At 33.7% G+C, this 24211-nt stretch overlaps 2 protein-coding genes across 4 annotated transcripts; one reads left to right on the top strand and one right to left on the bottom strand.

The window, feature by feature from the left end:
• Positions 1-482: 482 nt before the first annotated feature.
• LOC120342705 (uncharacterized) lies at positions 483-24074 on the top strand. 3 transcript variants are annotated; one of them, XM_078110452.1, is made up of 25 exons: positions 483-501; positions 797-922; positions 1116-1315; positions 2319-2388; positions 3029-3122; positions 3769-3980; positions 4726-4887; positions 5759-5833; positions 6303-6413; positions 7786-7903; positions 8331-8529; positions 9307-9490; positions 11046-11262; positions 12179-12277; positions 16898-17085; positions 17495-17674; positions 18041-18243; positions 19245-19403; positions 20028-20165; positions 20603-20680; positions 20891-21028; positions 21476-21530; positions 22045-22081; positions 22433-22477; positions 22868-24074. In XM_078110452.1, the coding sequence occupies exons 2-25, from the start codon at positions 848-850 to the stop codon at positions 22882-22884; spliced, it is 3054 nt and encodes a 1017-aa protein (XP_077966578.1). In that variant the 5' UTR covers positions 483-501; positions 797-847; the 3' UTR covers positions 22885-24074. The 3 variants fall into 3 exon arrangements, with proteins under 3 accessions (XP_077966578.1, XP_077966577.1, XP_077966579.1); XM_078110451.1 differs by having other exon boundaries at positions 493-563; XM_078110453.1 differs by lacking the exons at positions 483-501; positions 797-922 and having other exon boundaries at positions 1172-1977.
• Positions 12605-16051, bottom strand: LOC120342735 (protein STPG4-like). The gene is made up of 5 exons (XM_039411699.2): positions 15853-16051; positions 15002-15152; positions 14299-14456; positions 13709-13884; positions 12605-13063 (listed from the first exon to the last, which is right to left on the bottom strand). The coding sequence occupies exons 1-5, from the start codon at positions 16018-16020 to the stop codon at positions 12889-12891; spliced, it is 828 nt and encodes a 275-aa protein (XP_039267633.2). The 5' UTR covers positions 16021-16051; the 3' UTR covers positions 12605-12888.
• Positions 24075-24211: the final 137 nt, after the last annotated feature.

The following is a 24211-nucleotide window of genomic DNA, read 5'->3' as shown; positions in this document are numbered from 1 at the left end:
AATCTAATGAATGAATAAATTTACTATTTGTTGCAATATATTATGCTACAACTAATGGCGCAACCGGGGGTTCTTTTGGTAGTTGATACTCTCTTGACAATGCAAGTCCTTCAAATTTAAGCCGAAAAAATAACCTATGCTCAACAGTAAGGCTGCGAATTCATATTCTATCAATTGAAGACGGGCAAATTTTCTATAAATTTGTACAAAATCAGCTTACTCTTAATAAGTTCAAGTTGCGCTCTTGGTTCAAAAATTTGGACTTGCGTAATAACACAGGGGCTCGGCAGGCCCACAAAGGTTACGAAACACTGCTCTACCCAATGGTATATTCTATTTTTTCCCTCCAACCCCAGAAAATTTAAAGTAATTCGATTGTATGGTGAAAAAAAATCAATTTTTGCAAAATTTATTACAAGATTGTGTGTAAATGACATTCGGTACAATTTTTAAACATTTGGCTGGAATTTTGCTGGCGTTGCGGTGGCGCACCTGCATCTGGTACTTCCTTCAATCTTTCCAGTGTTGTTGTCTAGTAGCAGTATCGATGGTGGCAGAGTTAGGGGAGTTGATTTAATTTGAAATACGAAATTTATAATCGAAAAAATTGTCTATGGAATAAAATTTAACAAAAAAAGAGTTGGGGGTGGCCCTATAAATGTTGAAATAAAATTCGAAATTATTGCTACTGTCTGCTGGTCTGGCAGTACCCGGTACCCGTACCGCAACGCTGTACCGCATCTTTCTGTCTGTTTGATATGTTATGTTCTAAAGCATGTTTTCATTATGGTTGCAGTGCCTTCATTCAGTCTGCGTCTTGAGTCTGGACATAAACTATTGAGTTGCTATGTTTTGGGATTCACAGAGAACTGGGCTCCCTGGAAAGCAACCTCAACGGGGCATTCTTAGATCAGCACTCAAGGTGAGCTAGATTTGTTGATATAATCTATTCTGCTATTAGTTGCTGTATAAGTTTGGTTTCATTCAACTAGTCTATTGCTGCATTAAACTGTTAAAGACTGAACATACCGGTATTATCCTTTCTAACACAAATAAAGAAAATAAGAGTTCGTTAATTCTGTAATTCTTTGGCATAATCCAATATTTATTTTTAGAAAACATCAAGACCTCAACCTAGTTACCATATTCGAAAACCATATATTCAAAAAGAAGAAGAAGATGACAATGAAGAATTGTTAGTCTTTGGATACGCTTGCAAAATATTCCCACCTGACGATCATGCTAAAAATATTGCTCGGCTGAATCATCTCATCCCTTGGAACGGAGATGAAAACTTACAGCTGATGATTGACAGGTGACTGCAGACTATTCCAGTTTTTTATGCTGGTTGATGCTGACATGCCATCATATTGACAAGCTTATTGTGTAGTCTATTCGCCTTACTGCCTTAGGGGAAAAAATAAAATTTCAAATAAGAATTCACTCTTCAAATAAACTACTTATGTTTTTTTAATCGAAGAATCTGTAGAATAAAAATTTACTGAAAAAAATTTGGATTGATGATTACAAATTGTTTGGATGTTTCCTGAACTGCAAATTTTTTTTGAGGTGTTAGATTTATTTGGTTTCTACTGCTGACAAATCTAGGGTATTATATGAAACTAAACTGGTTTGGAAGCTACTAAATTTTGATTTCAGTGAGCACATTTAAGCATGTATTGTAATGAATTCTACAATCCGAATAAGTTATCGATTAGTTAAATTTAATAAAACTATACAAGGAAGCAGCATATGTACCGGTGAGTGACATCTCAAGATCAAATAAGAAGAATTTTTGAAGCTACTATCGAGAAATTAGTAGTAATTAATGTTCTTACTAATGCATTTGTATTGTGTCATTTACTTAACTTTTCCAAGTTTCTGTTTTTATCTCAGAGTCAGAATATCGAATGAGACAACGAATAAAAGATATAAATTTGTCATCGAGTGAAGTACAGGAAATTTATGAACGAATAGGTGTCTGCAGGCGTCTTATGTGTTTCACTTTAAGATTTTTTCTAATTCACCAAAAAATTGTAAATTGCCGGACTCAATCTTAATACATTGAAGAATAATTTGGCCAAATAGTAATACACTAATCATCCATTAGAAAATATAAAACAAAGCATTTAATTTCGATGTGAAGGTAGGTACGTTAACGGCAGATTGCTGGAAACCTGATTTCATTATCTATTGAAGCAATGTCATAATTTATTGTAAAAATACGTTTTGCTATTGTTTTATTTTCATAATATTGCCAAACTCTGTTCTTGTATTAAATTTTTTTTATTTTTTTGTTTTATGTTGATGTGAAAAAGATATGACGGAAGAGCATCATTGCATGATCTTTCAGAATTTGATGTAGATTCTTGGAATATTCATTATGAAGTATGTAATCTTCTGTTGTTTCCAACTATTTTTTTAGGAGTGCTTATATATGATAACAAATATTATAGAGTCTAGATTGAATTTCATTTTTAATTGTCTTATTTAATTTATCCCAAGTTTCAGATCTATGATAATTAGCTGGTTCAATTAGATACATTATTATTTCGAAACTTTTCATGTAGCTTTGGTGTTGCTTGCTACTGCTCTTTTATTTAGTTCTTCTTTCAACTTGAGATAAGTGATTGTTGGCATCAAACTTACATACTATATATATTAACTATGCTTCAGTACGAATATATATCAAGTATCTCATGACAAGTAACTATATTATGTACTATGTATCACTGACCTCACTTTAACTACTACACCTACACAATGTGTAAATTCTTGTTTTGTTTTTCCTATATACCTAGTTAGATGATTTTTTTTTTACAATTTACTTTCATGTACTCTATATTCTAGTCACCATGCTAGATCGGAATTAGTGGTATTAGTGTAATACATTTTTTTGGAGTATGTTTGCAGTCTGTAGCTTGCTTGGCACTGGTATTTGTATTCTATTGTTCTAACCCAGTTAAACCATACTTGATATTGGTGATGGTGTAAATATGGTTGTTCATTTTGTTTGTATCATGTTCAGAAATCTGAGGAGGATGCAAGGATTGAACAACTGTGTGATCAAGAGAGATACATGGCATTATATACTGATATTGCAGAAGAGAAGATCAGACATGGTAAAATGCTCGATTAAATGTTTTTATGATGAAATCCATTTTAGCAGTTTGTTTAATCTCACTCTATCACAAATTTTTGATAAAACAAATCTTGTTCAAGCTCATAAAGCCATTTGACTTGATGTTTCAAATTTACGCCATCTAGATCTAGATTTTTTTATTCAAATTTATTTTGTATGCGCAAGGTTTTGCACAAACAGCCACTGCTAGAGAATCTTTCTCGTTTTGAACCCATGATTTTAACCATCATAGTTAAGTTATCTTTATATGATGTATATATAGGGTGTCCATAAAGTCTTCAAATTTTTGAAATTGTAAAGGGAAATTATCGATACCATATACGCTATAGTTTTGTCTCTCACAGATGTATTAAATGAAGTAAAAATACTTAAACAATTACTGATTAAAAACAACAAACATGGATAATATATATTGAGAACTGACTTAATAACAAAATTGAAACTGTAAAGGGACTTTATGGACATCCGGTATATTTTGAGAGATGCTAACAGTAACTATTTTTGCTATTGTAATCCCGGAGATATAATTCTCATGTTTCTGCTTTTCTTGAATGTAGCAAATTTTTTATTGAACCTTATGTATTTTTCAGACATAGTGTTTTTTAAATTAAAATATTATTTTACAGAGGAAGAATTGAAGAGACTCCATGCATCCATTGCAGGGGAAGAGACTTCAAGTTTTAAGGAAGTTGGATTTAACTATGATTCACAACAAGCACCCATTGCTCCCAAAGCAGAAAATCCTGCAGTTCAAGAAAAAGTAGAAGTGGAAGACGAACATGAAGAAAAACCATTTATGGCACCTTCAGCTCTTGCTGTTCCATCAGACATGGAAATTGTACGTTTTAATATTATAGTAAACTTCATTTGATATGAATCGAATTTTAGCGAGCTATAGTTTGTGAGACATATTTCTATGTTGCGTTTTGAAGGCTTCAGCCCAAAAGAACGAGACTTGAAAAATAAAATGATCTGAGAAAATCAGGAAAACATCAATTTAATTTAACTCCTAACACTTCATTGGGCGCACCAGAAGTATGTGTGCCAATATGGATGGAGGCAACTAATTTTGTTCGCCTACTTTACATCAAGTTGTGTAAAGGGACTGAAACCTATGGGCAGGGGTATATTCATTTGGCTAACACAGACAGTCCCCGAACTCGTGATGGAACTAGAATAAGCTAAAACGAAATAAAATTATGGTCTAATCCTGCCCTGGTACACATACTACCGGAGTACCTTTTATTAAAAAATTCCCGTAAATATCGCTTCAAACTTTGATTAGAAAACCAGTTTAAAAAGCATTTATATCGTTATGAATTTTTTAAACGAAACTTTTCGGAATTTTAGAATTCGCCCAATTGTTTTGAAACGATCAATAAAATAAAATTCACTACTTAATTAACTGACTGAAATCACACTGATGAAATAAAATATGAACAATATTATAATTACATGCTAACAAATTTCTGTCAGTAGTAAATTAATATTTATTGGCTGATTTGTGATGCTCTCTAGTCTCTACCAAACGGGTATCATAAAAAATAGTGTGAGACTAATAACTTGTCATATTTTTGTTTCAGCCCCCCACTGTAAAAATGCATGCAATCATCGAAAAAACGGCGAACTTTGTCAGTAATCAAGGTGCACAAATGGAAATAGTACTGAAGGCGAAACAAGCAAATAATTCTCAGTTTCTGTTTTTGAATTATGATCATTATTTGAATCCGTACTATAAAAATATGGTAAGTGGATTTTAAGTATGATGAATGTGGAAGGGTGATAGCTGATAGATAGATGGATTTATGGATTTGTCAACCAAAATCAAATAAATGAAGTATACAAGCAATAAATACTGGGTTCATGGCGAAGAATAGTATAAGACCATTTGTTCGTATTGGATATATAGCATAGATTGATAACAACATTTTATCAAAGGAATAATTGGTTCAGTCAGTATAATAGGACGGTGGTTTTTAAACTTTTTGATGTAGCGGAACTCTAACATTTCAGACGCCCGAGGAACCCTCGAGCAATTTGATATTTTTATATTTGATTATATCATTATATTTGTTATCAAAAAGGTCTTTGGAAGAACATTAGTGAAACACATTCATTATATTATACCTCTGTCTGTATCTGATTATTTAAACAATGTGCATATAAAAAATAAACACTTTCGGATTTGAATTTGAACTAGCAGAACCCCTGGACTGTAAGGATGGAATCTTAGGGTTACACTGAAGACTTTTTGAAAACCACTGTGATGGGGTCTAGAAAATGAATAAAATTATTTGAAGAATACCAAGCTTAACAAATGTTGTAAAAGTACCATCTACATACTATGTTCTGTTAATAAATAATAACAACTTGTGTGAAATTTCAATGGTACTTGGGAGCCATGTTCAATACTCTGATACGGATTGTCAAAAATCGAATAGGCCTATTCTACTCCACTGAATACATTTTGAATTATTACTTATAATAGAAAATATTTTTTAGATCTTGGTTGAGAGTTGGGTCACTTCTAATCTTGGGTTGTTTGGGTATTTTGGTTTTAAATTAAAGATATTTAGTATAACAGTATTTCTAGTACAAAGTACTGTTTTTTTTCAGGTGAAAAGAATAAAAGAAGGTAAATATCGACCGGGTATGAAAGATGAACAAGATAAAAAAGAGATTGAAGAAGAGGTTGGTTCTCTTTATATGAATTCCGAGCTGTTTTGAATTTTTTATATCTATGGTGAAATAAGAGCAAGGCTTCGCATTATCAGCCTCGGAAGCTATTTTAATTTGAAAGAACCAGAATCCGGGTTCGGCATCATTTATCTAATTTATTTTATGCTGGTTGAGGTGGTGGTCATGGGATTTGAACCCAAGATTTTAACCATCATAGTTAGTGTAATAATCGACTTCTGCCTTATTTTAAACACAAATATCATGAACTAGGCATTTTCAACAATTCTTTGACAAGTAACACAAGTATATGGAGATTGTCTTAACAAAAAGAGATTTCATTCTTAATTTATATTATCGGTATTTAGGAATATTTTAATTGATTTATTCAAATTATACAATTACTCTCAAGTTCAATAAATATTCGGAAATGCCACTCTAAACTACTACTAAAATTCATACCATGTACGGAATTTTTTTTAAGGAATCTGAATCAGATAGCGATAATGAAGGGGGATATCTTCATCCAAGTTTATTTGCAAGTTCAAGTGCGGCGAATAAAAAAAGGGAAGAAGAAAATAAAGAGAAATTTAAGGTTGGTTTCAAGTTATGGCTCAATTTTGTCTCATACTTGTATGAAATATGACAATAATAATTTTTTTTAGCATAGATTCTGGGGCGCTGCAGAAGTGTGTGTTCCAATATGAAAATGTAACTGATTCGCCTACTTTACATCAAGTTGTGTATAGGGACTGAAACCTATGGGCAGGAGGTATATTCACTCGGCTGACGCAGACAGTCCCCGAACTTGTAATAGAAATTAAATAAGGAAAATCAGAATAATATTATGGCCTATCCCCAACCTGGTGCACACACTATTGGAGTACCGATTGTTGTGCAACTGGAACGGTGTGTTAATGACAATTAGATTCTAATCCATTAGAACGACCAAATTCAGTTAATGAGCTATGGCAGGGGTGGGCGCACCATGGCTTGCGAGACTCTTTTTGTGACTCTTCTCACTAACATAAATTATTATCAGAATTTTAACTACTAACTTAATGTGAAATTTTTTAATTTAATAAAAGTTGTAAAAAAGTTTTCGTCAATGATTAAGACAAATTATGTTTTAGTATGAAAATCGCTGTAGCGTTGAAATTTGAATTTAAGTCAGTCAAGTCAGCTAATCTTTCGTCACAATGGTCAATGTTTATTGATGCGTTGGCGGTATTGCAGCTTGATTGCGGTTAGTTAGTCTAAGTTACTGTGCGATATGTCATCAATTGAGAAACGAAAGTACGAAGATAAAAACAAGGTTGTCAAGTGAGAATGGGAAGAAGAATACACATTTACCAGTCAGGAGAATAAACCTTTGTGCTTAATCTGCCATGAGCTACTAAGTCAGAATGAAGTCAGCAATTATAAACAGCACCATGAAACGAATCATGAAAACTTCTTACGAGACTACCCTCGTAAATCACTTATAAGGAAACACAAACTAAATGAGCTCAAATTGTGCATATATTTGAGCATAGCTGCCTTGTTTATTTATTTATTGTTATTAGACTCTCGTGTGAATTTCTTTTCTGTTCATGGTATTTTAATAATAATAAATTCACAAATTCTGCGGCTCTTTTAAAGTTCTGACTTGCAGCATGCGGCTCTTATACTAAAATATTGTTCCCACCCCTGCGCTATGGGGTACAAGAAAAGTTTTGCAGACCTGAAGATAGTTTTGGACCAATTAATGAATATTTTGAGAACAAATTTTAGGAATTTTATCGAAATTATGTAGCACTGAGTCTTAGCCCTTATCACAGTGCAACAGCTGATATCTAATCTGAAACAAATGTTGAATTTTAAGCACTTGGATTCGTGAACAACATAAGTGAATTTACCATTTAATATAATTCTGATTTTAACCTACACTGTTTCAATTTAAATTACTTTTTTGTGCTTCTGTTAAGGCGATACAAAAAGTTGATCCAAATCACCCGTTGGCAAAGTTAATTGAGAAAGGAAGAAAAGCAAATGCATTGAAACAATATACTATGATGAAGAATGCTGTTCAAAACTATAACCCAGGTATATTAGTAATGATGATATAACTATGGTAATGGTTATCGGGTATGCCAAAAACTGAAATATTAACTATTCTATTCTGAATTGGGTTCAGCAGAAAATTTTGCACAAAACATTTTAAATTCAAAAAAAAATTAAATTGGTAATATAGAATGTATGATATAAACAATGTTCTGATTAGTAATTATTATTCTCATTTTACAGTCTATGATAGAATTGAATTTTTATGAGTTTCTCAAAATGACTAATTTTAAAGTGCCAATATTTCGATATTATTCCTAAAATCAAGGATTAACTTCATTAAATATAACCACTTTTGAATTATTCGATACGTTTTGTCCATATTCATTTTATATCCATATTTGTTTTTGCTATATAATTCCAAACCTTACTATATTTTTATTAAAAAATATCATCGTTCATATCCCAGGTGCTGAAGATGCTTTGGAACCTCCACCCTTGCCTCAGTTTTTGGAAAATGAAGACAGTCGTTCTTCTAGTACTACGAGTAGTCCTGTGCCAACTCAAGAGCATGAAGCAATACACCATAGTATGACACCTCAAGAAGCAGCAATGGTTATTGTTCCACCACCTCCTGATATACAACCTATGGTTGACAGTATAGCTAAGTATGTATCAAAGAATGCTTCTTTTATTGGTTGTGTTTTATTTTTTTAATTGCTTCAAGCTATATAGTCCCTAGCATAGATTTATACATTAAGGCCCTGAGCCCCTGAATTTAAACCTAAATTTTAGATTAGGATTTTATTCGGCAGAATGTGTCTACCGCCTAGTCTTATTCCAATGTGTTTTGTATCCTGTCCTTAAATGGTGAACAAACGCCTACGTTTTATTATGAGAGTATAAAAGTAGTTTTCATGGAATCCATGATGTGAAACTCAGTGTATTATTACATTGTTTTAGCATATCTGAAATATGATTGAATATTTTGCATATTATATATTTTATAAATGTTTTATTCTTTCTTATTTTAAATGTGTATCTGAATCAATAAATTCATTTTACCTTTCTATGTCGTTACTTCCTGTTACGTAGTGTCATTTAATCATTTTTGATCGTGGTATTCTCCCGCTCTTGGGGTGAATATGAAAACCCTACTTGTCATGTTGTTTTCAAATTTTCATATCAAAATTCGACTTCATTTCAAATTATGATGAGGTAATCGTTTTGTACATATATATGATCTTTTCACAATTTTTTTGTGTTTGATATCTGGCTGCACAGCATAGGAACTACTGACTGATCTATTGAATTGTTTTCAACTTTTCAATATTTTGAGCTGGTTTTGTTTTCAAAAATATTACTTGAATCTAGTTAGTTAAGAATATAATCTTACCTCTGTTTCACTATGCAATGAATTTTGTTAATTTATCCTCACATTGCAGACAAATCGCAGAGGAAGGTGATGCTGTGGAATTGAGATTGAAATCACAGAATGATCCAATGTTAGCATTTCTACTCCCATCACACGAACTTCATCCTTATTACACATTCCGTAAAACTTACATCAGAGAACAAATCAAAGCTCAACAGAGATTATTACTTCAACAACAGCAGACTGCTGCTGAGGTCAGTATGATATTGTGATTGGATTAGGATAGGATAGGATTTACATATTTATCCCGGGGGAGAGGAGAGTCGATAAGACGGCTTATCCATATGGCCAACCACGGCCTCTCGTCCGGTTACCATTCCAAGTCGGGTATGGGATTAGACTTACTGTATTGTTTGTTTGCGAAAGCATGGACTTGGTGGTGGAGGAAGCCGTAACGACCAGCGGTTACGTGAACCACCCAACGACGGCGAGGAGTCCAGCAATCCTCTCGCACATAACCATCCCTGCATGGGATCCGAACCTGCGAATCCACGCAGAGTAGTTAGAGGTGTGGTGGCGAGCGTATTCCTAACGCTTAGCCCGTTGAGCCACACCGCCGCGCCGGATTAGGATTTATATATTTATTTTGCGGAGAGGAAAGCCTACACGATGACTTAATCCAGTTACCAGTCCATGTCGGGTATGGGATTAGTTGGCCAGTTATTCGTAATTGATTATTGGACATGAAGTGTACCTACGATGCATTCTTACTGGTACCGTTGTAAGTTGCCAATATATTAGGACCCAAAATATTGATTCAAAAGATCAGTTTTCTGTACAGATCACACAGGATACTGCTGTACTGCAGTTGTTACTTCACCTCAATATCCTTATATTTTACCATTTCTTTCTTGTGATTTGATAAATAGCATCGGGTCTTTTGAATGATTCACCACTAGCTCCTAATATTTGCAGGAGTTTCACGAATAATCTATTCTTCACCAATTTCCACCACAAAGCCTCATTCATTGATATGATAATTATGCAATGTATACTTCGAATAATTTACAATTCAGCTCATTCCAACCTTTTCACTACCCTATTTGACAGTTTGATGATAAATTTTTTTAATATGTGAAACCAATTCAGGCATTTTGTATGATTTATTTTACCTTGTTAAAATTATGGATATGCACTCTGGAACTGTAGTTTTATTTATTGTATCATTTTCATATCGTGTTATAATTTGAACAGTTAGAATGGTTGCCTTCTTTCTTTCTTTCTTCGCATAGGCTTTCTAATTTATTTAATACTGGCCTACTGAATAGTTGTTTTGTTCTTAAAAATTTAAACTATGTAGACCAGTGGTTTTTAAATGATGGAGCGCAAACAATTTTTTGAGGGGGCGTGAAGTTCATTAAAAATATAAATATTTATCAGATTTGATCTTGCCTGCTTTATTTTGGATATTTACATTTCAAAACGTTTTATTTATTTCATTATTTAGTTTACGTTCCGTTCCATCCACATTTTTTTAACATGTTTTTAACGTGGTATTCAAATAAAACATACTATTGCCTTACTATCTGTTATTTGTAGCTCATTGTTAACTAGTTATTTTTTAGGTGGGGCGCGAGACAGGACAGATTCTAGAAAGGGGGCACAGCTTAAAAAGTTCGAGAACCACTGATATAGACCCAACAGTTGAATAAAACATAAAATGTACTAATTTTGACAGGAGCCAAGCCAATTTATTACGCCAATAAGTTTATATATTATTGAATGATTTGCTTCTAATTTGAATTTTAGAAAACCGTTGATGAATCAGCACAGGTGAAGTCTGCACCAATCAGTTTCTCAATTAAAGTCAAGAAAGAAAATTCATCAAAACCAACGATGATTCAGAACAGATTACAAGCTCTAGGTGGAGATGATGAAGATGAATTGGAAGAAGGGGATGACAAAGGAAATAATGAAGAAAATAGGGAAGCTGGAAAAGAAAATGAAAATAAAGAAAATGAAAATGGTATGACACAGAGTGTTAATGCCGAAATTAAATTGTTAAAAATTCATCTTTCATCCTCGCATAGAAAAATAATAAAAATAAAATTTGCCAAACTAATGGTTCGGCTTATACGCGCATTACTCTGATCGCGCTTAAGCTAAATGATGCTAACTTAATTCCAAAAGCTACAGCCTACACACACGTGAAGCAGTGCTTGGTACGCTTCCGTGATTGGCGTCGGTCAGTACAGAATTTTGAGACACTTCTTACCGTTATTGATAAAAGTAAAACAACAATAATGGTTATTATTTTCATTAATTTCTTTTCTGCAAACAATTGCTGTGATAGGTGCGTACGGCATGTTACGATTTGTAGGGTCGGCTTAGATGCGAATTTTTATAAATTCATCGTTTTATGGGGTCGGCTGATATGCGAGGATATTCGGTATGCTGTTGCTTGCTATTATTCCACATTATACAGCGTTTTAACAAATTAATGTAGATATTTTTTTGTTGTACATATTTCTCTCCGAATAGGTCTCTGCACAAGCAGCTTGGGTGAGAAGAGACTTTTACATGGCCTTAACGCTTTAACCCCATAGGCCACCACTCATTGGATAAATTCTGAGTGGATTTTGCCGACGATTGAACATATAGGATTTTTAATCTATGGCATGTACAGCAAAGCCAGCCAGAATCTTTTATCATAAGTATGGGAGTAGCTGTCCAGATTGTAGTACTTATTTTACTGAGGGCTTGACTTTGATGGAATCCATAGCCCACAACTGGTATGCCACCATGCAACAGCAAGGAATTCTATTCATTAACGTACAATCACAAATTCACTTTTTGGTTTCAGTGTAGCTATTTACATTTCTCGGTTAATTTTTGAGGCATTTTATATTGATGACTGCAATTTGTTATTGTTGCTTCTACAGAAAACAGTACAACGAATGAAGAAACCACATTGGCAATATTGACGGCAAAAAGAAAGTTTGTTGAAGAACCTGATGATTCTGTAGTTGATGTAGCACCCGGTAATCTTCCTTTTGTTTTTTCTGCTTTGAGTCAAATGTTGCTATTGTTATATACCGTCACAAGGCTTGAGCCATGAGCCATTAGGACGATTTTTGTCTGTTAGCTTTGGAAATAAAAATCGATTGCCCATGTGATCTATGTTATGAGCAGCGAAATCGGTTAGACTTCCTCCACCATCAAGTCCATGCATCTGAAAAAGCAAAGCACTGGCTAACTAATTCGTGGTTGACCATATGATTAAGCCGTGTTATCGGTTTTCCCTCTCCCCCGAGATAAATATGTAAATCCCATACTCACTTCTCCCATTGTACTACAATGCCATACTGTTCAATATTTTTCTTTATTTTTATACATTTTTTAAACAGTGTTTGAATATAATATAGAAAAAATTTCATAAAGAGCTCACAGGAATTTGTTTGAAAATATCAAAAAAGTATTGGTCATACGACAGAAAGGTTTTTATTCCCGTCACCATTGACTGTAATTTTTTATTACTTTCACTCTTCCAATGGTTATAGAAGCCTGTAAAACTTGGATACTTTTACCTAGGGTTAGCATTGTATCAAGTATGTACATAACATTACATAAACATGACACATGAATATAGTCCTCAAGCTTGGAATGCAGTTTGGAAATAAAGTCCATGCATTTTTGCCATTTTTCTTAACGAAGGTTGATGTGGTTTGGTATAAATAGTTGGTTCATAAGTTCCTGGTCCTGGTACTTTTGTACATGATGTTCCAAATCTTGTTGTTTGAGAACAGAAACTTGATGAAATCTTATACCTGTGCATAGACGTGGGGATAGATTAGGTCTAATTTATATTACCGTAATTTCCATGTTGGTCGGGTCTGTGCTTTCTGGAAAAAACTCATTTCAAAAGGGATTTTAGACTAAAGGTTGACAAAAATTTCTACCTATGGCTGCAGTGTTGAAGGGAATTTTGACTTCATCCTAGTTTCGAACTACCAGAAAACAAAATTTTGTAAACCAGTACTTTGGCATATGAAAGTCTTTAATAGTGTTAAGAATGCTTGTGTGGGTTTGCAGATTCGAATCCCATGCGGGGTTAATTATGTACGAGAGGATTGCTGGACTCCTCTCCACCGTAGGGTGGCTCACCCTACCCGCTGGTCAGTTATGACTTCCCAAACCATCAAGTCAATGCTAATCCCATGCCCAACATGGACATGTAACGGGACGCCATATGATTAGGCCGTCTTATCGGCTTTCTGCTCCCCCGGGATAAATGTGTTAAACCTAGTTTAATTTTGAGATTTCATTTCCCACCATCCCCTTAAAAATTCTGAAACCATAATTCCCAAATTTTGAAATTCAAAATTTTGGCTTGGTTATCAATAAAGCATGGCAAACTCTTTTTCCAATTCCACAAGCTCGGTATTGATGACTCTCATACCAAATACACTAACCTGTATGTTGGTTGACATGGATTGTAGGCACCAGGTGGTGGTCCTTCTTTGGGTTTAAAATTCAGGCTTGGAAACCTCGAAGATTGACTTCTGAATGCACTATGTTTTGATGGCATCTTATTCACCGGCGGTCGTATCAAATCGTATTGCCATGGTGGAACTTCAACATCTTTGTCCTGTGGGGAATATTTTTCTGGTTAAATGAGCAAACGAATAACATACCCAAAAAAACTAAATCTATACTTATTCCAATGACTTCTACAAAAATGAAGAAAATTTTTATTTAACACTCCCAACAATTGATTTGATGATTGATTGATTGTACACAAAAGTTTCAATGTCCATGGACGCTTTGCACAAAAGTGGAGCACAAATACGGAAGCTAAAAATTCAGACTATTGAGGGAAATGTGATGTCGAATGAGAATTCGAGTTTTGAATATCTCAAAGTTATTGTTCCAAAGTTATGTTTTTTATGTTTGGCTCTTGGTGTGATTCTGATGAAATCTTTCTTTGACTGTTCAGACCTTTCTAATTATAATCAACAGTTTTGCCTTCTTCTTCGCTCTTATGCAAATGGTATTTCTGTACCTTGAATCCAGTCGGTGTCCGACTTCTTCCTGAACTCTTGAATGAACTTGCTATTCTTCTGTTTTCGAGATCGCGTAGGAAATCTCTATGTTGATATGCTCCTGGTAATAGTAATTCACCACTTCTGGCTATTCCAGCCTCCTTTGATCTTCCTTGTCCTGAAAAAATTTAAGAAACTTAATTTTCACTTCGACCTGAAGTATGTAGACATACAAGATATTGGGGTTGCAAATAGTGAATTATATGCAAAATGGGGTGGGCAAGGTTTTTGAACCGGGGGCCAAAAGTTGTGCCCACCTGGACTGGTGGGCCATGTAAGTTTGATGTAAAAGTTACATTTTATGAACAATATTTACAGTGTTACAAAAGCAGAAGGGGAAAACAATAAGCTTCCGTGCCAAAACTAAATTTTATCGTATTCTTAACAAATTCTTCGAGCTATTTTTAACGAAAACATGAAAATTTGGTTTCAGTTTGATTGTGGCGACATCAGGCGGGCCAAACTGAATTACACTATGGGCTGGATTTGGCCCATGTCAGGATTAAACTCTTAAAATAATCTGGAACTTAGCCGTTGATGGATTCCATTTCCATCATTCAATTCCTAAAGAAAATCAAATTTTATTCTATATATACTGTATATTTCTTTGAAGAACATTTTCATTCTGATCTCTGCTATTTCATTCCCATGGCTATCTCTCACCTGCAAAATTATAAGATGCTTGTACTGGATTCATAGCTGCGACATCAAGAAAATCTCTGCATTTATATGTTCCTGGTACAGGTGTTTCTTTTACTGTCACTCGCCACCATTCTCTCTTGGTTACCGGTTCTTCATATGTTACTCTAGGATCCTTCAGCAATAAAAGTAGTTATTTTAAATGTTTGCCACTGGGCTGATATGACAAATATAGAGACTTTTGAGCAAGGTCTTGATATTTTTGTGTTATCTGACATCAATTGGCATTTACTAACGCTCAATTCTAAAATTATCTATACCAGGGGTGTGCAACCTGTGGCCCACAAGAAAAATTAGTGAGGCCCGGGAAGAAGCGCCCACGTTTTAATTTAATCTTGCGTCTAGTATGTGCGAGTAATCCCAATCCTTTGTGTTGCAATGCCTCTATCTGGGCTCATGCAAAGCGAATAACCCAGTAAGAGTGCATGAACTTGCTTTAAGCTAATTTCCCTACAAAAAATGGAACAGCTATTACAAGGCATATAGATAGGAAAAGTACATATCACTCACATTTTTTCAACCAATCACAAAAATCTTGCAATATAGAATTTGATGCTAATCATGATTTCGCTGTAAAACTACTAAAAGTTTGTCAAAAAGAGGGTTTCAATTATTCACATTCTAATATAACTCTTTTTTTTCAAAAGGGATTTGTTTCAAATTCAGTTCATTTAAACCTATTAAAATTGTCTGTATTCATGCATCCAGAGTTTCATGAATAGATACGATAAGTAACCTTATACGCTACTGGGTTGGTAACTGAGGGATGGATATCTTCCATCCTATGGTCTCCATAATCGTAATTATTTTCCTACTTTTCTTCCTTTTGTATATGCAGAGTAGACTCTCTTTTGCAATAACTTGTCGATGTATACTAGTTCATCTTTGTCTTGTACTGGGCTTGTTGCTTTCTTATCCTTTAATTTTGGTCCCGATTTTATCTTTACTTTCTTCGTGCTTCCCCTACTTGTTTTACCTGTCATGCTTGTAGTCCTATTATAAAATAATGATAAGTATTTGCTAAATTTAATCATTTGATAAAAATAATAGCATTTATTGATTTTGTCTGTGATGTCACAATGGGATTCTATTGAAAGGAATAAAATCAATTTTATGATATTTTATGGACTCTCTTCAAAAATTCTACCTTCAGTGTGAGTGTACTGTACTGTAGACTGTAAGGATGGTGGTACTGGGTGAACTAAATAAATAGAACTCATGAATTTCTTAATAACTTCTACGAAAACGAAGAAAATTTATTTGACACTTGACCTTCTGTTTGTGTATGATTGTACCCAAAAGCTTCTTTTTGTGTGTCATCCTGTGCACCCAATCATTAATTTCATCTGTTTACTAGTTCCTGAAAGTTTATTGATCATTTTTAAATTCAAGCTGCTCTATAAGTTTTGATAGGAAGATGATTCCAAAATAGCTTCGTCTCTGCTGTATGTCTGTTGACATCTTCGTTACTTAATAACCGTTATTAAGAATAATTGAATTAAAATGTGGAAGATGTTACAAAAGGCTTTATTTACTTGGGTTACGAGATTATGGCCTTGGTAAATATGATTTAATTTTATTACATTGATTTTAAGGCGCTCCGGAAGTGTACCAATGGAGGTAACTAATTTTGTTCGTCTACTTTACATCAAGTTGTGTAAAGAAACTGAAACCTATGGGCAGGTGATATATTCACTTGGCTAACACAGACAGTCCCTGAACTCGCAATAGAACTAAATTAAGGAAAATCGGTATAATATTATGGCCTAACCCTAACCTGGTACACACACTACAGGAGTACCAATTTCACCTCAATTTCATGTCAGTATATTTGTGTGAGCTTTGTCCTTTGGATTACAGATATTATCGCAGATGACAAGATAACTGAGAAGCGACCTCGAAGGAAATTCACCCTAACTCCTCAGCCTCTACCGTCTAATTTCACTGTTGTAACTCCAACAGGAGAAAGAGTATCAATCACAGAATTTCGCGAAAAACAAGCGGAAAGGCGACAGAAAGCATCTATGTTTTTGCAAAAGAAAAACCAGGTAAACATTTCTTTAATAGTTTTATTTATATCACATGAGTTCAATTCTTATTCATATTTTTAAAATAGGTGGAAAATCTAATTCGAAATTGTTAATTTGCAAATTTTGTGCAAATTTATACAGGGAAAGAATATTCTGAAATATAATTTTGATGTTGGTTTGAAACATCTAATATTTTCAGTGTACACATATTCAAGTCTATAACATTACCATCTTTATTATAGCACTTTTTATGGCGGCCACCTGGAAATCTTCAATTTTTAAAAATATTTGGTTTTACATAGCAAGTAATTATAGTTCGTTCCCTTTTGTAATTCATACTTCACATAATTTGGAAAATGAAGTGTCAAGTTTTGTTAGTGTCTTGCAACCTTCTTATTGTTAAAGAAATAATTTATTCATTTTTTAGGATTCTGCTGAAGAACTACCAGTTGTTTCATCTTCAGCGAAAGTAACGAATGATATTTTTGATATATTTGAAGATGATGATCCAAGTATCAGTAGTAATACTGTAACAACTACTGAAACTACTACAACAAGTATACCTAGTAACGCAGACAACGCCAAAAAATCAGCAGAACCTGATCAGGTATTTTACTTTAAATTCAGTGTTTCGACATTATTTTAGCAATTAAACAACATTCAGATATTTTGTCAATATGGAATATTGCATTTGGCTGTATTAGGGCATACAAATCATACTACTTTGTACATATGATTTTAGAAAATGTGCAAGTTCATTTTCCAACTTATTTCCATGATTTTATCAACCTACTGGATACCTATTTTCATGACCCAAATCAATCATGACTCAAATCACTTTTCAAGTTTATCCAAATTATTTTACACTATATCGAATATACCGTAACTAATAGTGATTTTGTTCTTAAAATTGCTAGCGTATTCCTTATGCTTAGTATCAGCCTTAGTTTGTCTTTGTTTTTTTTTTGTTCAGGGAACAGAAATTTTTAAGGAATCGACAGCTCGAATATCTCCTGCCAAATCAATATCATCATCTTCATCACGATCACCTACTATGGATAGAAAATCATCACCAGCGTTAGAACCTGCAACTGTTCCCACAACTTTGAAAGATTTGATTGCAGCTGCATCACGTTCAAGTACACCATCACACAAGAATAAGAAAAATAAAAAGAGGTTTGTAATAACTGCATGGAGTTGAGGATAGATTTTACGGGGCTAGTTCACTAAACGCCGTCAAGCACTTCTAGTTTATGTGGCATAACCATTTTCACATATGTGATTTCTAACCCCCATCTAATTACGCCATCCGAAAATTTTGTTACTACAACTGAACATTGACGAAATGAAGCCCGTCAAAGTATGCGGATTATTGTCCAAAAGGCGCAGACGATCACCCGAAATCAAGCAAGCAATTTCTTTCGTTTTCTCGTTGTAATGATCTTGATATGAGAGGGATCGCTGGAGTTAGCGATTTTGTTATCGTCAGCCAAGATGCCATTTTGGGCGATCATAGCTTTTCATTGGCAAGCTCTATGACATGATTGTGAAATCGTAGTGACGTAATTTTTGGATGACGTAGCCAGCTGAGAGTTAGGAATGAAATATGCAAAAATGTTTGTGCCACACCAACTAGAAGTGCTTACGGCGTTTAGTGAACATGCTAGAGTAATAAATCTAGAAATAAAAATGATTGCTGAATATCTGATGACTAATAAGAAACAGCTTGCGCTTTTAAAGCGCATTTTGATGACGACAATGTGTCAGATTGGTTATAGAAAATTGTAATTAGGGGTCTGCAGAATATAACACTTTGGACAATTCTGGAACTTGTATTTTGAAACATCAAATTTGTTTATGAATATGGTAATATATGACACATATCACAGTGGAATCACTAATATATTTGTTATGAATGAAAGCATTAGTTTCAAGACATTTATATCCAACATTTTGTCCATTGTCAAACACCATTTTTTCTTGTATCCAGCCTAGTGATCAACCTCTATATAATCAAATTTACTCATCAACTGCTATACCATCACATCTGTGTACATTTATATTTTTGGTGGTTTGATCATTTTATCTTTATCATTTTTTTTTTTTCAAATTGTTAATCAAGCTCTTTTTAAAAAAAAAACTTTACTGTTATATGTGATTCATGTTTCCACTTTCAGAAATAGATCACGTAGCAGATCAAGAAGTACATCAAAGTCAAAATCAAAGTCACGGCATTCTTCTCCAAGAGATTATTCTGGGAAACGATGGTCGAGATCAAGAAGTAGAGATAGAGATTATCTCCCATCATCATACAGAAGAGTTCTTGGGTCTTCCAGGTATTTTGAATTATTTTTGTTAGAATGACTCACTTTTTCACCTTTTTATATAAGGCATGAAACGAGTTTGGCATGTTTTACTGGAGTCAAAGCTGAGTTGAATTTTCTATCTGCTCTCAGTCGGTGTTGAAATTTTAAATTCCTCGGATGAGCATGAAGTTGGAATTTTTTATACTTTTATTAGTGATAAAAAAAAGGAGGCTTGCATACTTTGAAGTTTTTATTAACAAAATTTAATCAGGAGTCGAAATTTTTTGCAACCCTAAATTAGAGTCCAAAAATGGTACTCCCGTTGTATGTGCACCAAGATGGTGGACTCCGGAACGTAGTATGTATACCAGGTTAAGGTTAGGCCAAAATTTCAGGTACAAATACTACGGGAGTCACTTGGCTAGTCCAACAACTCAGAGTCAGTAACGGTTGTGAATTTTTTGACTTCACAACCATGTTATTTAGTAAGTTATGAACTCAAAATTGGTAATAATTTGAGAATGCTTCAATATTCAACATCAGTTGTCTCATGAGATGCACAGGTAAACATTACATTCTAATTCATGCCATTAAATTGAAATTCTTTTATGAAAACTAGAATTAGCTCACCATTACATTCTCTTTTACTCACAGAGACAATGAGACAAGTTATAGATATAGCAGCCAGCATAGTAGATACAACAAAGATATTGATGATGTACCAAGTGCTTACAAGATAGAAAATCCGCAACCTTCATCATATGGTAACGGGAATTCTTCAAGACGTGACAGGTACTTACTAAACTTTTAAATTGCAATACTTTCCACAACCAAAATTGACAATGTTCTGGATGTATTTGCATCATGATTAGATTGTTGATTGTTCTACCTTATTTTACTATCAATATTTAGTTATTGAAAAAGTTGTCATTGGAATTGAGTTTTTAGTCTTGTTCATATGGAATGCATTTGCATTTAAATTCTTATGTAAAATTCTCAAAGCAAAGTCGTGAAACTCTACTGAATGCTGATGGTTCTAGAGCTGCGTGAATCTATATTATGACAAGTGCTCAACACCCCTGTCATTTAGTCTTAGTAGATTTGAAAATAATGGTTATTGATATATCCTATTTGTCTTGTATCATGATGTCATAATTTCATGATTTCGCTGATAAAGTGACCTACATCCATAATTGAGATTTTTTCAAAAAAAATTTATTGTTCCACAGAGAAATATCGCCTTATTATAAAAGTCGTAAACGGTACAGACAAGAATTAGAAAATGAGCAAGGCAAGAAAAAGCGAAGGTACTTTTGGTAATACTGTATATAAATATTCATACTCTTTGTAGATTTCTGTCTGCATATGACATAGTCATGGAAAGTTGGAAGTAAATAGCTGTGTACATTATGATAGTAAGGATAAAAATTTCATATTTATGTTGTCAACCTGAGTTTTGTTAAGTTTTTTTACTTCATTCGATATTTGACTGAGAACAATAAACATGAATTGTTCAGGTCAAGAAAATCACCTTCTCATAAATCATCGAAAAAGAAGAAAAGTTCATCAAAATCTAAAAAGAAACATAAAAAGAAGAAATCAAAGAGTAAGAAAAAGAAAGAAAGAGAAACCAGTAGTGAGGAAGGGGAATATGGGTACGGAATAAAAAATTAATATACCAGTATTTGAATCACCACGATCATCAAGAGGGCTTGAATCCAAATACACAAAACTTTCTCCGGTAAATTAAAAAAAAAAACATATATTATTGATTTTTAAACTTCTATCAACTTCTAACTTAAAGTACTTAGAGGTAAATATCTCTTCAAACTTTGATCAGAGAACCAAGTAAAAAGGCATCAATTTATTTATAATTTTATCAAATAAATATTTTTTCTTAAACTTCAATATTCACCCCTTTGTCCTGAAACCATCGGTTTGCTGTTTCGTTCCGGCATGCATGATCTCATCACCTAATGGGTTGGCAGTTAATTGGAATTTCCAAATCCCACCCTGCCCTCTGCAATGTCAGCATAGTTGAGTAAACGATCTGGCAAGTACACCAGTCCAAAAATAATCTCAATTATTTGCTTTATTTCTAGGTCTAATAGCGATGATGATAATGATAGTTCTGATGAAAGTGACAATGTTAGCAAGGTAATTTAGAATAAAATTATATTACCGGTAATTTTTCATAGCTAATAATTGATTTATTGTTGAAGGTTAAAAGTAATCAGCATTAATTTTTTTCCGCTCATTTGTACACTTGAGAAACTACTTTCGAATTTTCACAGTACATCCTTGTGCATCCATTGTAATATAGGCAATTGTCCTTCCCATCGAAACAGTGTTCACAAATATGTCAAAAATCAAGCATAATTTGGTGGTAAAACACGGAGACTACATTGCTGGGCATGTATTCACTTGTCATTACGTGCCCTTCGCATAGAAATGTTTTTCTTATAGTGATATAGATCATGCTGGTCGTGCACAACACAGTTAATAAAATATGAAAAATAACGAAAAAACAAAATAGAAGGTAAAAAAAAGGAGTGTAAGACGACCGTTCAGTAATGTACCTCATTGTGCATTAATTAGATTACTAGTATTAATTTGTTCGATTGGAATTGACCTTTTTCTCTTATTACTCAACTATTTTTTGTTCTTTCAGGTTTATGTTGTTGAGACGAAACCAGTAGTTGACAAAGGTATACTTTGTCATTTTTTGAAATAATACACTGATTCAATTACTACGAATGTAATTGAGTATATTTAGCAATCTATTACAGAGTCTTTATTCTTGCTTTTTGATCTATAGTTTCTGGCTTGACTCATGGTCTATTTTAGGTTGAAATTTTAAGAAGACCATAATAACTCTTGTCTATTTCAAATCAATAATTGGATTCTGGGATGTGATTAACTAATTTAAAACAATACTATTTAAAAATGTTGTCTTCTTAATATAGGAAATTCCTATTTGTGCTACGAAGTTATGATTCATACCAAATTTTACATTATATTCATTGTGTTATTTTTGATGTATTATTATTCAATCACAGAAGAGGGAGAATTGTCACCTCAACAAGATAAAGAGTTACTTAACGGTTTGTAAAGTACCGCCTTTTCATTAATTAACAATTACACAGTGATATCATAATATAGATATCAATTGCATTTTGCCAATCCAGATTGTTGCTTCATAGAATTGGTTGTAATTATTGTGGAATAGCAGATAATATTATTGCCTCTCTGTAACAACAATAAATCAGCATGAGTTTTACGAGCGTAAATAAGAACCTTTGTAAATCTTGGTATTTTTCCGACTGAATATAGAGTACTTCCACTTGATCACTGTCCTATATGAATCTATGACACTTGTGATTCAAATCCTACGAACATTTTTGAACCCCAGACAATTATCATCAGACTTCATTTGCATATGAATATGGCTGAATCAAGATAAATTTTCACATTAAGATATCTATTTTTTCCAGTGCCAGCTTCATCATGATATATCCTCGACGAACATCAGACTGGTTCGAAGGGGAAAGCTTTCTTGACCCAATGCTATCACCAAACATATATGCTTATTGAAGTTGCAAGCACTCGTAATGATGAAACTCCCAAGTTCATTTAGATTCAGTGAGGCAGTGATTTGACAGATAGGTTGTTGTTTCAAAGATAGCAGTGCAAGGAATTAGCGGGAAGTCTCAGGGTGAATTATGTCATTAATGCCAAGTGTGGGCTATAGATGGGGTATATTTCCTAAGTACCTGTTTCACCACGAAAATGTATTTAAAAAAATTAGTTCTGATTTAAAACAAATTAAAATTGAAAAATCACCTGAAGATCCCTAACAAATTTTCACAAGTCATCTTCACCCTTTATTATTTGAATTTATCCATGTTATCACTAAATACAATCGTTCGAATGAGAATCTGTTTATTTTTTAGTTTTTTTTCGAATCGGGTTTGAAAGCACATCAAATTTGATAGTCAAATAAATATGGTCTATAATTCTTTCATGAACACGGGTCCACATAACAAAGCATTAGTTTGGGCCTTCTAAGTGGAAATATTGGTATTTCTTTACTACAGCCAGGCTGTCGCAAATAAATTTTACTATTTCGTTGGATGACACTAAAATATTCAGTAATGGGATACGCAATATTATGCTACCACGTCCGGATGTACCGTAATTTATTAATGTTTTCCTTGAACGCTTGAGCATACCATATCTTGTTGTTTTACACAAAAAATTTGGTGCTCCTGAAGTATGCGCACCAAGATGTCGCATAACCTTCACCCTAACCTGGTACACAACCTGAGTTCAGGTTGTGCGCCATCTTGGTGCACATACTTCAGGAGGTCCAAAAATTTAATCCCATCATGGTATTACAGTCTTTATCTCTGCTATCATGTCAAAACCCATACAGGATAATTTTTTTAAAGTTATCAGGTGTGGGATTTCTTCATGGTCTCTTACAAATAAGAATCTAATGTTAAAGTTATTCCTTCTTTCGAATTGTAACTGACTATATATTTTTGATTGTTTTGTGAGTATCCTTGTTCTGCAATAGTAGAATGACTGGAGGATTATCAGTTAATAGGCCATATTGGTCTGACATCACTCTTGGTGGCGTTAATATTTGTTCTGTATGATTTGTTCGACTTTTTGAGTTAATACAACACCGCTCACATACACATCGACTGATTCTATTGTATAGGGGAGAGGGCCGGAATTAATTATCGGATTTAAAACAATGCAATGCTCAAGGCTTGCTATGATTGAACATACACTCGTTTGCTATTTTCATTTTATCAGTGGGTGGATATGCG

The sequence above is a fragment of the Styela clava genome, chromosome 3 (assembly GCF_964204865.1).
Source record: "Styela clava chromosome 3, kaStyClav1.hap1.2, whole genome shotgun sequence".
In the NCBI taxonomy this organism is placed as follows: Eukaryota; Metazoa; Chordata; class Ascidiacea; order Stolidobranchia; family Styelidae; genus Styela; species Styela clava.
Note: the sequence above shows the minus strand (reverse complement) of the source record. Positions and strands in the feature narration are given on the sequence as shown.